General features: G+C 38.2%; 1 protein-coding gene across 5 annotated transcripts in view; it reads left to right on the top strand.

Moving 5' to 3' along the window:
- CSDE1 (cold shock domain containing E1) overlaps positions 1–17,494 on the top strand; it is a 37,286-nt gene that overhangs the window by 17,481 nt on the left and 2,311 nt on the right. For 3 of the 5 annotated variants that reach the window (XM_079899715.1, XM_079899716.1, XM_079899718.1), the window contains 16 exons: positions 39–237; positions 1,249–1,358; positions 1,760–1,852; positions 2,474–2,571; positions 5,029–5,110; positions 5,449–5,577; positions 5,703–5,828; positions 6,459–6,671; positions 8,676–8,816; positions 8,902–9,066; positions 10,386–10,493; positions 11,103–11,278; positions 12,125–12,237; positions 13,240–13,359; positions 16,219–16,397; positions 17,261–17,424. In XM_079899715.1, coding sequence (XP_079755841.1) covers positions 39–237; positions 1,249–1,358; positions 1,760–1,852; positions 2,474–2,571; positions 5,029–5,110; positions 5,449–5,577; positions 5,703–5,828; positions 6,459–6,671; positions 8,676–8,816; positions 8,902–9,066; positions 10,386–10,493; positions 11,103–11,278; positions 12,125–12,237; positions 13,240–13,359; positions 16,219–16,397; positions 17,261–17,424 — 2,216 coding nt within the window. The remainder of the gene's footprint in view (positions 1–38; positions 238–1,248; positions 1,359–1,759; positions 1,853–2,473; positions 2,572–5,028; positions 5,111–5,448; positions 5,578–5,702; positions 5,829–6,458; positions 6,672–8,675; positions 8,817–8,901; positions 9,067–10,385; positions 10,494–11,102; positions 11,279–12,124; positions 12,238–13,239; positions 13,360–16,218; positions 16,398–17,260; positions 17,425–17,494) is intronic. The other 2 variants (XM_079899717.1, XM_079899719.1) reach the window with 1 other exon arrangement.

The raw sequence follows: 17,494 nt of genomic DNA, 5'->3' as shown, positions 1-17,494 counted from the left end.
GATCTATATGTATTGAGTTCTTTCTCTTTTTAAAACAGATGAGCTTTGATCCAAATCTTCTCCACAACAATGGGCATAATGGGTACCCCAATGGTACTTCAGCAGCACTGCGTGAAACTGGGGTTATTGAAAAACTGCTAACCTCTTATGGATTTATTCAGTGTTCAGAACGTCAAGCTAGACTTTTCTTCCACTGTTCACAGTATAATGGCAACCTGCAGGACTTAAAAGTAGGAGGTAATCTGTTGGTTCTCCTTTTTATAAAACTAATCACAAATTTATCTTGCATATCAACTTACTCATGACAGTGTTATGCTTTTGGCCTTTTAATTGTACCAGTTACTGAAGTTTGTTTATATAAATTAGCAGAATCCTGATTTTTGTTGTGGTGATAGTCTTTTTGAGGGATGAAAGAGTAATTGATTAAAGATATCTTTGAATATTTTTTAAATAGACACTTGGTATATTTAATTGTTATTCCCCCAATAATGACTGTTTGGCTATATATTGGATTTTATGCCAGTGAAAATATTAAACTTTATAATGTTAGTTTTAATTATTTTGCCAGGTACTAGTTTGAGTAGTACCTGAAAGAAATAACTCTTACCATGTCACCACTTGGACTATGTGGAAATTCATTTTGGCTGACAACATAGAAATTACTTTCACATGTGAAAATGTGTGGCTTATTAAAGGACTGAAGTTACAAGGTCTCAGTGTGTGTTTTTTTAAAATATCTTTGAGAAAAAAGAACAATAGTTACATGAATATTTGGCATACCAAATACTCTAAACTGTACAAGAGTGTTATTTTGGTTAATCCTCATTTTACAGATGAAGAAACTCAGGGTATAGAGGGATTTTGGGGGTGAGGGGGGAAGCTTGCCAAATCTCATCATTACATTGCATCAGCTGTAGTATGTGTAGGTGCCATGAAAACTAAGATATGGCTAGCTTAGTCTAAAGCAGTGGTTCTGAAACATTAGTGTGTATCAGAATTACCTACAAGGCTTGTTAAAATGCAGATTACTGTACGTGATGCCCAGAATTTGTTTTGGAGTGGGTCTGGAGTAGGGCCTGGGAATTTGCATTTCTGCTACACTCCAGGTGATGCTGCTGCTGATGCAGGGACCACACTTTAAGAATCACCAGTCTAAGGAAACTCAAATGCCTCATTAAGTTTAGCTTGAAAGTGAGATACCATTTGGCCAAAATTAGTCCACCAAACACAACACTCTCTTTGTTTTAGATGATGTTGAATTTGAAGTATCATCTGACCGGCGGACTGGGAAGCCCATTGCTGTTAAACTGGTGAAGATAAAACAAGAAATCCTCCCTGAAGAACGAATTAATGGACAAGTTAGTGACTTAGATGCTTTATGTTTTCTTAGGGCCCTGCATTTGCATATCTTTCACATTAGAAAAGGAAGATTCTCCCCATCTCCTCAGTTTGCACGCAAGAGAGCTATAGTATATAAAAGTTACTATTTTAAAATTATATCAGAAGCACTGGCATTTCTTGACCTGAAATAAAAATTTGGTCAAGACTCAATTTGGGTTTTTACATATAACCCTAAGTCTATACTTACAGTCAGCTTATGTACTGTAAGTTTGAAACTTGGCAGCATGACATCCTCTTGTGGATCATATCAAAATGTATCCCTTTGTATAGTATAGAGGATATTAAAATTCAGTTTATATTGCACAGTGCTGCTCCTGAAATGATTAGCAATGGAAATTTTTTTTTTTTTGACTGGTAGGTTGTGTGCGCTGTTCCTCACAACTTAGAGAGTAAATCTCCAGCTGCCCCGGGTCAGAGTCCAACAGGGAGTGTATGCTACGAACGTAATGGGGTAAACTTGTGTATTTTTCTTAAACCTTTGCCTGATCCACCATGTGATCTATAAGCGTACTTTAAAATTCAAAATAGAAAACGTAAGCTGCAGTTGATAAAAATCAGTTTAAAATTTGGTTTTGAAGAGGCTTCGAGTGCAGCATTATCAAAAAATCTAAAAAGAAAAAAATCCATAGGACTTCCAAGTGTCTTAGCTTGCCCAAGTGTGACCTTAGTTAGAACATTAAGGTAAAATGCTTCTTTTACTCGCTTTTTTTGGGGGTTGTGGGAGGGGATCTTTTTTCTGGTTCCTTTTAAGCACTAACTCAGCTTTTTTGTTTGGAATGCCTTATATAAAAATTGTTTTTTTTGAAATGTAACTACAGCCTCTGGGCAAATGCTTCCACGTGTGTAAGCTTTTTGAAGTTGGATTGCTGCTCAGCTGTGGACTCGCAGAAGTCATCAGCACCTTGGAGGGGAAGTGTGTTTATGTGAATAAACTATGTGCTTGTCAAAAGGCATTTAATTTTAAGAAATTTGGCTTTAAATGCCAGTTTAAGAAGTATTTAACAAAGTAAATCACAGTATACACTGAACATGCATCCTGCCAGTATAGTAATAATACCTTATTAATTCACAGGAAGTGTTTTATCTGACTTACACCCCTGAAGATGTTGAAGGGAATGTTCAGCTGGAAACTGGAGATAAAATAAACTTTGTAATTGATAACAATAAACAGTAAGTTCTTTTTTCCCACCTAAGTGGTTTGTTTTTTTGTTTTTGTTTTTTTTTTCCTTTTACAATAAGAAATTTGAAGCAAGTCGAAAACCTAACTTGTAAATCTGGATAATTTTCATGATCTTTTAAATTTTTATTCATCAGCTAAGCATTTGAGCGTCAATTCTATGACAGGCACTATGCAGGGTGTCAGAGATAGGAGGATAATTAAAACATGGTCAGAACTTTCAAGGAACTATTCTAGAGATCAGTGAAGGTTTTGCCATAGCAGCAGTGCTTGAGGTGCGCTTTAAGACGAGGAAGTCACTAGGGAGATGAGAAAAACATTCTGGATAGAGGAAGTACCATGGGGGAAGAGGCCAAAAGTTGGAGTTGATTTAATTGACTGGATCATGGAAAGATGAAGTTTGAATTTTATTCATTCGTCACAGGTGTCTTTGAAGGATTTTAAATGGGGAAGTGTGATTGGTTTCTATTGTTGGAAGTGGTGGAAACGGTAGACTTTTGGAGAGTAGGGATGCTATAGACTAGAGGCAGAGTTATGAAAATTAATATGAAAGATGAGGGTGTAGTATAGACAGGCCAGGGGCGTTTGGGTATAAAAGTCAAGTCACGTTGAGAAGATAAAATCACCAAATTTTATAACTTTTTAGATAGGGTTGTGTATTAGAACTAAGGGAAAGGGAGTCCCAAATGCCATTTTTTTTTGGCTTGGGCTACTGGGCAGATGATGATCATTAACTGGACTAAGGAGGTACAGCAGAAAGTATTAAGGATGGGAGAAGAATTGTGCTTATTTTGGCATTTTGAATTTGAGGTGTCTTTGGGGGAAGATATTAAATATGTAGTTGCGTATATAGATCTGAACAAGCTAGTTATGGAGATAGAGCTGTTGAATTCATTGGCATAAGCAGTTAAGGAAAGTGTAGTTAAGAAAGCCCAGGGATGATTATTTTTATTTTGGAGTGGGAGAAACAGATACAAGTACAGAAGGAAGTTAAAAACAGGAGAAAGTGCTGGGAATGGACTTTGAATGGCAGTACAGAAAGAAAAGTCCCAAGAGTGTGCAGAATTATTAGCCTTGAACCTTACCTCTTGTAAGACTAGAAGGAATTGGATTGAGTTGTAGATTGATATTAGTAGTGCTAGTCTGAGGCCTCAATTTAATGTCAAGTTAGGAAACTTGGGAATAGGGCTTGAGTTAGAGGTGGATGGGGAACCAGTGAAAGGGCTTTATTTAATCTTAATAAGTTCTTGGATGTGCTAAGAACTTGTACTAAATATTTTATGTACAGTTGTTAATCCTCAGAACAGCCTCATCTGGTAAGTTTCTTCATCTGTAAAATGAGGTATGTTCTCATAAAGTAACTTGCCTAAAGTCATACAGCTTGAATTGACGTTTGAATCCCAATCTGGCTCTAAATAAAGCCTTTTCATTGTAGTAAGTTGCAAGAGCAAATAGGATTTTTCCAGTGTCTTTGTTAGTCTGTTAAATTTTTGAAATAAAAAAAGCACAATTGGGTGACAATTTGTCCATGAAGAATTAAGGGAAGTAATTAGTTGGTCTGCAGATCTTATAAACAACACCAACAAATACTGTTGCATCTTACACTGTGTGTGCCATCTTTAAAACGAAATCTGATTTACATTGTTGCTGCAGCAACATGTGATGTCTGTTTTCAATGGAGGTGAACATCACTCTTTTTTTTAAAATTAAATTTATTTATTTATTTATGGCTGTGTTGGGTCTTCGTTGCAGTGGCGGGCTTCTCATTGTGGTGGCTTCTCGCTGCAGAGCACAGGCTCTAGGCTCGTGGGCTTCAGTAGTTGCAGCACATGGGCTTAGTTGCTCCATGGCATGTGGGATCTTCCCGGACCAGGGCTCGAACCCCTGTCCCCTGCATTGGCAGGCGGATTCTTAACCACTGGGCCACCAGGGAAGTCCTGAACTTTTCTAAAGCATAGCAGATATCTCCTATAATCACTGCATTTACTCATGTTTCTTTTATGACTGTTTAATCAGAAATAATTGATGGGATAGCTAGTAAATTCAGTATTCATTGCAAACTATCTCTTATTTATCTCTTTATCCCCTGTACCTTTGTTTGCAGTACGTAATACCTACTTAGTGTTTGTTCACGTAATGGCCTTTCTAAAACTTTAGCATTCCCCATCTGGTTGCAACCAATTTGTGGCCTTATTTCAGCAGTCTGAGAGAAACAATGCCATATATGTGTGCCCAATTTAAAAGGCTAGGGAGTTTGCGCAGAAGTCCTTTGCACGTGAAGCCATATGAAAAGGATTATGTATTATAAAACCTTATATTAATGATGATACAGAATTCCTGAGGCCTCAGAAAACTAGTTTGTTTCTCTAAACTCATCATGTCTAACCAAGCCAATGCATTTTTCACCCCTCTTTGGTCCCCACCGTCCCCACCCGATTCTTTTGTTCTAGTACTGGTGCTGTAAGTGCTCGTAATATTATGCTGTTGAAAAAGAAACAAGCTCGCTGTCAGGGAGTAGTTTGTGCCATGAAGGTAAGTGTCCGATCAGATTTGAGAAACTTTAGTTTTTTCTTTGACCGCTTTAAATAAGTCTTTCAAACCCAAGCCTTTTGTTTTTCCTCTTTATATTTCCTTTAAAAATATTTAATTGTTAATGTCAGAAGTAATCTTTTAAAATTCCTTGGTTACTAATTATGTTCTTTAAAATGGGCCATTTAATTGATATTAATATTAGACTTTATCAAGTAATATTGTTTCCACTGGAGTATAATTTTGTGAAAAGGCTTATTGATTGTAAATTGTAATCATAAATATGTGCACTGAATAGTACATAATATTCCTGCTGTTTCTTCATATTTGTTTGGCTTTAGGATGCGTTTGGTTTTATTGAAAGAGGTGATATTGTAAAGGAGATATTCTTTCACTATAGTGAATTTAAGGGTGACTTAGAAACCTTGCAGCCTGGAGATGACGTGGAATTCACAATCAAGGACAGAAATGTAAGATAAGATAGTTGAATAACTTGATCTTTGGCCTTCTTTTAAGATAAGTAGTGAGTTAAAATTTTAGGAAACACTTAAAGTGACATGGTTCCCCTCGCCCTCTCCACTCCCTTCTGATTTAGGGTAAAGAAGTTGCAACAGATGTCAGACTATTGCCTCAAGGAACAGTCATTTTTGAAGATATCAGCATTGAACATTTTGAAGGAACTGTAACCAAAGTTATCCCAAAAGTACCCAGTAAAACCCAGGTAAATAGTGTTTTTTCAGAAGAGTCATCTTACACCTCATCAGTAATAGAATAATACGGTATGGTATACAGAAGTTTTATTACTTTCAATTAATGTAATTTTGTGACAGTGGAGCAGTTAAGTATTTTATGTGTGTAATTAAACTATATGAGAAACCATTGGTACATCCATGAATATGTTTTTCTTTCTTTTTTTTTAAACTGGGTGATATGGAGAAGGGGGCAAAAAAAATACTGGTTAGATTGGGGAAAAAATTCATGTGTGCATGCGTGCATCCCAGTTTGGTTTTTTTTCCTGTTGTTGGTGGGTGGGGGTGGGGTGGGGTGAAGAGATGAGACCAGTGGTGTCATTGCTAAGGAAATGTAGAACATAAAAGACTGAAATTCTTTTCCTTAAGTAAAATCTCTCAGTATCAGAGTGCAGGATCTTAACTGCAGTATCATGATTTTATGGTTGTGTCATGTGACCACAGAACACAAACCTTTCAAATTGGACTTATGTTATCAACACCTTTTTTTTCTTTAGGGAGCTATCTGTTATAAAATGGGTTTGCTGTGTGTTCTTCTTGTTTGACTTAGAACTAGGAAGGGTGAGAAATCTCCAGCTAAAATAGTTTTTCCTTTTCATCAGAATGACCCATTGCCAGGACGCATCAAAGTTGATTTTGTGATTCCTAAAGAACTTCCCTTTGGAGACAAAGATACGAAATCCAAGGTGACCCTGCTGGAAGGCGACCATGTTAGGTTTAATATTTCAACAGACCGTCGTGACAAATTAGAACGAGCAACCAACATAGAAGTTCTGTCAAATACATTTCAGTTCACTAATGAAGCTAGAGAAATGGTAAGTGTTGGGTATTATTAGATACGTACCCAGTCTTGGAGGCGGCAGGGCAATGTTACAGTCAAGTTTGTAATATGGTATTCAAAATTCTTTGAGTTTTGACAATATTGGGCAGTTACCTTATTAAGGTGATTGAGAACACAGACACTTGAGTCAATCTGGGTTTGACACTTAGCTCTGCCAGTTACCTTGAAATAGATGAGAGAAAATTGTAGAATTAAAATCTGGAGAGGATGGGCTTCCCTGGTGGTGCGGTGGTTGAGAGTCCGCCTGCCGATGCAGCGGACAGGGGTTCGTGCCCCGGTCTGGGAGAATCCCACATGCCGCAGATCAGCTAGGCCTGTGAGCCATTGCCGCTGAGCCTGCACGTCCGGAGCCTGTGCTCCGCAATGGGAGAGGCCACAACAGTGAGAGGCCCGCGTACCGCAAAAAAAAAAAAAAAAAAAAAAAAAAAAAAAAAAAAAAAAAATCTGGAGAGGATGATTTCTAAGGTCTTTTGAGAGTCAGTGATTCTCTGGCCCTTAAATATGAAGACTGAGAAGATTTAAGTTCATCGTTGTAGAAAGTAGATCTTTCCAGACTGTTCATAAAATGTTTAGTAAACAGTAGGTTAAACAAAGTAGGTTTTGTTTCTTTCGTTTTTACAGCAGGACTTTGCAAATTCTTCTTAGTGAATATATGTCTGGAAATGATATACGCCAGAATTGTTGCTGAAACATATTTTACAAGTTCAGTTTTCGTGAATTAATTTTATCAGATGTAATTTACATTTGCTTCTGTTTGGAGTCATAACATCTACAGTATATCTCAGTGTTGTCAGTAGAACTGGATACATTCAATGAAAATTTAAGTTTCTTGAAACTTTTTAACTGTTAGGAGAACTGATCTTGTTTGACACTTGCAATGTGCTTTAAACTTTAATGCATGTTTAGTTTCTTAGATCTACTTTGCTTTACACTATGGAGTACATTGTTGAATAGCTTGCTTACCATCAGGATATAGCAAGGATTAAATGTCAGAGTATTGTTTAGGCTATATTCAAAACTGATTATAGAATAATCATCTCGGGCTTCCCTGGTGGCGCAATGGTTGAGAGTTTGCCTGCCGATGCAGGGGACACGGGTTCGTGCCCCAGTCCGGGAAGATCCCACATGCCGCGGAGCGGCTGGGCCCGTGAGCCATGGCCGCTGAGCCTGCACGTCCAGAGCCTGTGCTCCGCAACGGGAGAGGCTACAACAGTGAGAGGCCCGCGTACCGCAAAAAAAAAAATAATAATCATCATCTCTGTAATATGTAAATATGTAAGTCATTGGTGGGTTGATAATTGTATTTTAGTAAGTATTTGAGTACTTGCCGTGTGCCAGTTACTCTGGATATAATGCCCTTACAGAGCTGATAATTTAGTATGAAGGAAAAAAACATGAGGATAGAACTTCATTTATTTTATTTTTCAAACCGAAATCTTAAGTCCTCCTGTGCCTAAACTCAGAAATTTTTGCAGTAGAGATTAGAGAGTTGCCTTTAGTTGACTTCTGGGGTATTTGGAGTATTGTTCTGTAGATTTTTAATTTCTGGAAGTTACAGTGTCATAAAGCTTGGGCATTATTTGGAATCCTGGTTTTTGCCACTTACTAGCTGTGTGCTTTGGGAAAATTACTTAACCTCTTTCAACCTCAGTTTCCTCTTCTTGTAAAACAATATTTTTCACAGAATTGAAAATTAAATGGAATATGTTGTATGCATTTACTTCAAAAATGATAATTTTTCTAGTGCGTCTTGGCCAAGAAGTAGCATCTGGGGAGTCTCAGGCAATTGCTTAGAGATTAATTTACTTTATTGAAATCAATGAGTTTGTATTTAAGTGGAAAAATTAAAATGTGGTCACAAAATTTGGCTGTTTAATACAGAGAATTCCTAATGAATTTAACTTGATGATACTTCCAATCTTGAATGTTGTTGTCTTGACAATCTGCACAGCCAGTAAAAGTATTGTTTTGGTTTCAGGGTGTAATTGCTGCCATGAGAGATGGTTTTGGTTTCATCAAATGTGTGGATCGTGATGCTCGTATGTTCTTCCACTTCAGTGAAATTCTGGATGGGAACCAGTTCCATATTGCAGATGAAGTAGAGTTTACTGTGGTTCCTGTGAGTAGTTTTTGAGAAAAGTATGGGAGGTTTTCTTGATCCTTCCTTTTTTGGTTTTAAAGTTACTTTTGTTTATCATTTGTAGGATATGCTCTCTGCCCAAAGAAATCATGCTATTAGGATTAAAAAACTTCCCAAGGGCACGGTTTCGTTCCACTCCCATTCAGATCATCGTTTTCTGGGCACCGTAGAAAAAGAAGCCACTTTTTCCAATCCTAAAACCACTAGCCCAAATAAAGGCAAAGAAAAGGTAAGTTTTAATCAAAATGATTTTTGCAGTTCTTTATTCCTCATCTGCTTAAAGGCAACCACTGTCCACACAATAATGGAGTATTGTCTCTTTCAGAATTCCCTGTAATATTAACAGTGAACTAACCTAAAGCAGGGTTTTTAATCTCATCAATATTAACATTTTAGGGGGCTACCCTGGTGGCACAGTGGTTGAGAGTCTGCCTGCCGATGCAGGGGACACAAGTTCGTGCCCCGGTCCGGGAGGATCCCACATGCCACGGAGCGGCTGGGCCCGTGAGCCATGGCCGCTAAGCCTGTGCGTCCAGAGCCTGTGCTCTGCAACGGGAGAGGCCACAGCAGTGGGAGGCCCGCGTACCGCAAAAAAAAAAAAAAAAAATTAACATTTTGAGCTGGATAATTCTTTGAGTGGGGGTGGGGGGTGGGGAGCTGTTCTTTGCATTTGGGGATGTTTAGCAGCATCCCTGGCCCACTAGAGGTCAGTATCTCTCCTTCTTCCCATGTACAACAGCCAGACATGTCTCCAGAATCTGCCAAATGTCCCCCGATCACCCCCAGTTTAGCATCACTCATCTAAAATGATAGTACTTGTCATCCAAGCAATTGAAAACTTCGAAATTTTGGTAGACTCAGTTCACACATTTGAACATTTGGTAGACTCAGTTCACACATTTGAACATTGAACATTTATTGAAAAATCCACTAAATCCGTAAATATGAAGCTATCCCTAAGATGACCTCTGCTCTTAAGTAAATAACAAGAATTGTATAGAAACAGGTGATTCAAACAATATTAAGTATTGCTATAAAAGGTCAATGAGAAAGCTTTGGCAAAAATTCTAAACTGGCAGGATCTGGGATGGTTTCACTAAGTCATTGACAGTTAATAGGTGGAGATAAATGAGGAAAGGATATTCCTCACTGAATAGAGGTACAGATGAGAAAAATTCAGGGTTTCTTTATAAAACACTAATTAGTTTGACAGGAAGATAGGGCTTCTTTTTGGGGTGGGGGTGATTGTTGATTGGCCGTGAACACTATAGAATAGGCATATTGTCAGTAAGCGTTCCCTCCTCAACATTAAAATTAGGTTAAGACTTTAAGACCAAATTAGGCAGACTGAGTCAGCCCTGGGTTAAAAGGCAAGACCATCTATTATTCATACGAAAAATACATATTTTAGAGAACCCTAGGTAGGAAATCTCTACAGCTGTACCAGTGCTTTGGCTCAGGAGTCTGTAATAATTGCAGTTGTGCTTATATTGTTTTTTTTGGTGGTGGTTCTTGATTCTTTTCATTGTTTTCTGACTATTTCTTTAGGAGGCTGAGGATGGTATTATTGCTTATGATGACTGTGGGGTGAAATTGACTATTGCTTTTCAAGCCAAGGATGTGGAAGGATCTAATTCTCCTCAGATAGGAGACAAGGCAAGATAATTCTGTTTATTTGAGAGAGGGGGGAGGGTTAAAGGTTATCATCTTCATCATAAATCCTGAAAAATGGTTTCTTTAAGTTTTAGCAAGTTTTGCTAACATTCTTTTGTGCTTACAAGCTTAATATATGAACATCTTCCTATTTAAAAGCAGCTTATTCAATAAGAACAGGGTCTAGCAAGCTTTTTGTTAAAGCTTTTTGAGGAGTTAGTATTTAAGCATTAGATATGTCAAAAGCAATTACTTATATAAAATTAATAAAATTGGTAAGAAAGTTAAAACAGTCACTGAAGCATTATCAAAATAAAACCACGCCAAAGGTTTTTATATTGCTGTTCATTTTTGTCATACTTAATATGTCTGGTTTTCTAGTTGACGTCCTTTAGAGAAATTAAGAATCTATAAGGAATACACACTGGAGAGCAAAACTTGATCCTTGTGAAAAGTGGAATGAGAAGTAGAAGTGGTAGTTCTGGTGAATATCTGTTCCATCAGAGTATTTATAAAAAGGATATTTAGAGTGGAAAGCAAGGTCTGGGGGAGTTGTCATTTCCACTTGGCGTGAAATGACATGATATTAATGAGCATCGTTATTTTTCACAGGTTGAATTTAGTATTAGTGACAAACAGAGGCCTGGACAGCAGATTGCAACTTGTGTGCGACTCCTAGGTCGTAATTCCAACTCCAAGAGGCTCTTGGGTTATGTGGCAACTTTGAAGGATAATTTTGGATTTATTGAAACAGCCAATCATGATAAGGAAATCTTTTTCCATTACAGGTGAGGAATGCCTTTTAGGAACTTAGAGCTTACAATCCATAATCCATTCTTTGGTTTTGGAGTCAAAAACATTAGTATTGGGTAGTTATGTATTTTTTAATCTCAAATTTCATACTGGTGAAATTTTGGCAATATATAAAGTTAACCGTCTACCTCTGTATAGAAAACATGTGGTCAAAAGATAGAGAAAGACCTGTACCTGCTTTGAACATTGGATAGGAGCCTTTCTGCTTCAGTAAAAGAATACAGTTTTGGGCTTCCCTGGTGGCGCAGTGGTTGAGAGTCCACCTGCCGATGCAGGGGACACGGGTTTGTGCGCCGGTCTGGGAAGATCCCACATGCCGCAGAGCGGCTGGGCCCGTGAGCCATGGCCGCTGAGCCTGCGCGTCCGGAGCCTGTGCTCTGCAACGCAAGAGGCCACAACAGTGAGAGGCCCGCGTACCGCAAAAAAAAAAAAAAAAAAAATGCTTTAAAAGATACAGTTTTATGTGTTGCTACCAGAGAGTTGTATATTTCATTTGGTGTTACAGTATAGTGGTTAAGAGCATGGGCTCTTGGAACCGTACAGTTCCAGTTTGAATCCAGGCTCTGCTACTTAGTACCTGTGTAAGTTTTATCAAATGAAAATAACCTCCTGTCATCTTAGTTTCATTATCTTGAAGCTGAGGATAATGGTACCTCTTCATAGGATGTTTCTGAAGATTACATGAGTCAGTGCTTAAAACAGTATCCAGCTTAAGTAAGCACACCATGAATATTATGATAGAAGAAATAAAGGGTACTTGCTACTGTTGATGTTTGTGGTAAATACTTTTGCAAATGTCATTTCCTTTCCCTCCCCTGCAGTGAGTTCTCTGGTGATGTTGATAGCCTGGAACTGGGGGACATGGTCGAGTACAGCTTGTCCAAAGGAAAAGGCAACAAAGTCAGTGCAGAAAAAGTGAACAAAACACACTCAGGTAATGAATTGTGACTTCTGATTATTAGGCCTATGTTTTGGGTAGGGAGGGTGAGTGGTGGGGTAGGAGAGGGAGAGAAAAGCCTACTGTTCTAGATCAGTGTTTCTCCAGGTATGATCCCCAGATCCAGCAGCATCACCTGGCTACTTGTTAGAAATACAAGTTGTCTGACCCCACCCCAGACCTACCAAAACTTTGGAGATGGGCAGTCTGTTTTAACAAATCCTTCAGGTGGTTCTGATGAACACTGAAGTTTGAGAACCATTGTTCTAGATTTTCTAGGTCATTTGCTTTGAGTTTATTATCAGTTCAATATCTCTTTTTAAAAATAACCCCAAGATAATAAATCTCCATGGAATTGGGGGAGGAGGCATTCCTCTAGAAGACGATTTTGGAGCAGAATGAGTTTAAATGTGAAGAATAATGGCAACTTAAGGAAATCGTTGCTATTTAGGATCTTTGACTTTTAAAAGGCCTACAACTTACTTTTTTGGCTTTCGTGTAAACTCACCAAATAATACTTTTTCTTGGTGTTATTCTAGAGAAATGGGAGCTAAGAACATTCATTCAGTTTAATAAATGTTTTAGAAACTGGGGGTACAGCAGTGAAGAAATAAATAAGACAGATTGGCAAAAAAGATGAGTGAAATATCGGATATAGTACGTTCAGAAAGATACTAAGATAAAATAAATTGGGGAAGTAGATAAGTATTGGGGTTAGCAATACTTGTAGAGACCAAGGAAGGCCTCACTAAAAAGGTGATATTTGGTCATGTGGAAAAGGTGAGAGAGCAAGACATGTTTAAATATGTATACTTATTAAGTCTTTAAACATCTTTATTTTAATAGTAGTTTAGAAGTATTGCATTTCAGGACTGGCAGGCAACCAGCCAACCCTCTGTTAACGTTTGTTCTGTTAATGTTCGCTTTTTTTTTTGGTCCTATGCAATAGAGTTTAAATAAAATTGTTGAGGGAGAGGTATACATGCTTTTGTTTTGTAGTGAATGGCATTACTGAGGAAGCTGATCCCACCATCTACTCTGGTAAAGTCATTCGCCCCTTGAGGAGTGTCGATCCAACACAGACTGAGTACCAAGGAATGATTGAGATCATGGACGAAGGTAAGAACATCGCTATCAGATTGTTTTGAAATTTGCCTTACCTTCAGATGAGTGCGTCGAAGATTTTAAAATATGGTAGGGTGGCAGTTATTTTCAAATTCCTTAAAAACTGAATCAAGGAAAAGTGATTTTATTCCCACAATACTTGGTTTTTATTTTTTTATATCCCTTGGAAATGAGATCAGCCTGGGTTTATGTTGTGAACAAATGACTGCTGTGGAGCATATGGCTGATATGTGAGCTACTAACGGTGAGTTATACTGAAATAGACTGAGAACAAAATCTCACACTAAAAATATGCATTTAATGTTTGATAATCAGACATTCAAGTTGGCTGGGTTTAGTACAACTTTGCAGTTTTCCTCTGTTATTCACTGGTTATTTACATCAGTATTAACAAAATTTCCTAGTAACTGTTCAATTCTATAAACATTTTTGCCTCCTGTAAAAGTTTACTGTATCTGTTACTTAATAGCCAGGGTTCCATGGGGATCCTACTACTTTTCTCTAGGTCAAGGCCCCCTACATTTTCATTTCCTGCCTTTTTCTCCCCATCTTTGACAACTCCCTGAGTCCTGGTGTCATCCCTTACCCCAAACAATTAACGCCAGAAAGACCAACTTTGTGCATAAAATAAGTTTGCAGTAGAAGTGTTAGTAGGGAACACTGGATGATTAATACAGCAGAATTACCATAATGATGGGGTTGATGAGAGGATTTGAAATTCTAACCAAAGACGATAGCTTGGCTCACAAAGGGAATAAATCTTGTGTCATCTAGGAGTCATAGGAGAACATAAAGTGGGGAAGAGAAGGTCATTTGAGAGAAGGAAGTGAGCCTTGATGAACATGTTCCTTTACTACATGAGGTTCTTAGAAATTTCTGTTTTTAATAGAATCAGTACCCTAATACACACATCTCCAAATATGAATTGACTTTGTAGCAAGTCAGTCTTAAACTAATGCCATGGTGACACCATATCCTTAAAAGGGCCACGAGGGTATGGGCAGCTAACTTAAACTCGTGAGGTAATATCAAAGTGCCCCATTTCCTCCTCTGTATCATGCACCCTTTTATTTACTTTTGCATTCCCACCCCCCAATCCACTTAATTCTTCAACACTGGCTATTTGATAGTCTAAAAGCAAGGTTTTGTGGAAAAGGAAACTTCCCTGAAATCTCTAAGCCTAGAGTTTTCTGCGACTAGAAAGGTCACTTTTCCCCACTTGGTGGTGAGAACAGCTCTTTTATTTAGGAATACAGCTAACCCAATATAAGACCATGGGTTTTAGAGCCGGACAGACCTAGATCTGAATACCAGCTCTTCCACTTCTAGCTATACAACCTAAGTCAAATTAATTAAATCTTTACTAGCTTAGTTTCTTCGGGGTTTTTTTTTGTTTGTTTTTTGTTTTGTTTTTTTAAATTTATTTTTGGCTGCTTTGGGTCTTCATTGCTGCACGCGGGCTTTCTCTAGAGGAGGCAAGTGGGGGCTACTCTTCATTCGGTGCACGAGCTTCTCATAGTGGTGGCTTCTGTTTGAGGAGCATGGGCTCTAGGCACGTGGGCTTCAGTAGTTGCGGCTCACGGGCTCTAGAGCGCAGGCTCAGTAGTTGTGGCACATGGGCTTAGTTGTTCCATGGCATGTGGAATCTTCCCGGACCAGGGCTTGAACTCATGTCCCCTACATTGGCAGGTGGATTCTTAACCACTGTGCCACCAGGGAAGCCCCAGTTTCTTCATTTTTAAAATGAGGATAATATCTTCAACCTCAGAATATTCTATAAAGATTAAATATGCATCAGTATAGGTGTTTAATAAATAGTGGTTACTGCTAGTACCACTAAGTCAGACTAGCTGTCTTTAGTATTTCTGCATGACTTGATCTATTGGAAATCTCAAAGTTTTTAGTTCCCGTAACTTTGAGAAGAAAATCTTCACTTACCCCCTATAATCATCAAGAGAACGGTTAAAAGCATTCCCAGTTTTGAAACTTCGTCTTCCATCTAATGTTTTTCCCCTCTTTTCCACCTTCGTTGATTCAGTGAATTCACCACCCAGGGGAACTGATAGGCATCTGGATGGACTCTTTGGCCTGGTTTTTATCCATAGCCTGCACTGACCTCCAGCCAACTTTTTACTCTGGGGCAGAGCTCAGCAAATAAGATAGCTTGTTTTTATAAATAAAGTTTTGTTGAAACACAACCAAGACTGTTTACATACTATCTTTGATTGCTTTCTCACTGCAACAGCAAAGTTGAGTCATCATGACAGAGACAGGATCCTACAAGACTAAAATATTTACTATCTAGCCCTTTAAGAAAAAGTGTGATGGGCCCTGATCTAGAAGAAAGGTAACTGTAGGTTTGAGGGAGCCACAATCAGAACAAAGAAAGGAAGTGGAATGCCAAGAAATGATTTATCTATTTTGCGTTTTTGCCTATGCCTGGCTTGTTTAATGCCCAGTCGGGTATGGATCAGAAATGTTTTTGACTGGCTCATATTGTGAACTTGGGAAGAAGATAATCCAGTGGATCATGTTAGCAACCCATAGAGCTTTAAAAGCTGAAAGGTAATAAGATTGTGAGTGCTAGTGTTATTTTTTTTTTTTTCCCCATAAATGTGGTTTAAAACTCTTCATTAGCTAGTAAGGTGATAATGAGTTACAAGTTCTCATTTGTTTTTGTGGTAGTATTTAGCTTTCAGGATTTTATTGGAGCTTTAAAGTAGAATTTCTTAGGTATAAAAAAAATCTTCCTAGTGAATATATTTTTAGCAAATTAAAAATTCATTAGGACCATCAGCAGAGGGCTGTCGTGAAATATTAGCTTTTAGACTTTGTACCTGTTTCTCCTTACAGGGGATATGAAAGGTGAGGTCTATCCATTTGGCATAGTTGGGATGGCCAACAAAGGGGATTGCCTACAGAAAGGGGAGAGCGTCAAGTTCCAGTTGTGTGTCTTGGGCCAAAATGCACAGACTATGGCCTACAACATCACACCCCTGCGTAGGGCCACAGTGGAGTGTGTGAAAGATCAGGTAAGTGGTTATATCTCTTGATCTGAATTTGATCCTTTTATGAGTTGGTAACCAAATAGTAACCAAAATCTTGAAACTTTTTCAGCCCAGGGGGAACCATCAACATTCATTTGGTTTTTATTTCCACTTTACCCCCCTTTTCAGTGATTTGAAGTAGCTTATTAAAAACACAGAGAAAACCACATGGAAAGAAAAAAACGGCAATAGTAGCAAAAGGAAAGTAAGAATAGTATTAATAGCTAACACAATGGGGAAAATAAGTTTGGAGTGAGGTTTCCAGGATAGAAAGACTATAATGTTTTTCATACTTGAGCTTAGAGCTTCTTTTACAGACCACACAAAGAAAGAAACCATGTGTAGAAGTGTTCATAAAATAAGCTTCGGGCAAACAAAACTATTCCTGGTACTTAAATCTCAAGGAAATCTCTCTGAGTCCTCAGAGAGGACATTTTTTGGTATCAGTACAGTGACTAACATTTTGTATGGCTGTTTCTAATAATACCATAACCCAGCTTAATAATTTTGGAAGGTATCAAAACAATGCATATGTTGAAGTAACAGCTTCCTAATGATTTTGCTTAATTCAAAAGCGTAGTTCATACAATATATGTAGGCACAAGGTAACCTTTCTTTGTTTCTCAGGCTATGATAGAGTGGATGGCAGTGGTTTCAAAGATACATTTCTTCCCTGACAAGTTTTGCAGACCCATATGCTGTTGTTATAGCCCAGGCAGCGAGCATCAGCACTGACACCACATTTTATAAACCCCACTAGCTAGGGGCAAATTGTGCTTCATTCAAAGTGAGTTTCTTTTCCCAGCTGTGTGGTATGTCTTTTTTATGCTGTCTTTTTAAAATTTCAGTTTGGCTTCATTAACTATGAAGTAGGAGATAGCAAGAAGCTCTTTTTCCATGTGAAAGAAGTTCAGGATGGCATTGAGCTACAGGCAGGAGATGAGGTGGAATTCTCAGTGATTTTTAATCAGCGCACTGGCAAGTGCAGTGCTTGTAATGTTTGGCGAGTCTGGTGAGTTCTTTGTTGTTGTTGATTAGTAACCTCCCTGGACTGTCTCTTTCGTAATCTCTGCTTTATCATA

The sequence above is a fragment of the Stenella coeruleoalba genome (genome assembly GCF_951394435.1).
Source record: "Stenella coeruleoalba genome assembly, chromosome: 1".
In the NCBI taxonomy this organism is placed as follows: domain Eukaryota; kingdom Metazoa; phylum Chordata; class Mammalia; order Artiodactyla; family Delphinidae; genus Stenella; species Stenella coeruleoalba.
The sequence above is the reverse complement of the archived record's forward strand: the minus strand, read 5'-3'. Positions and strand labels throughout refer to the sequence as shown.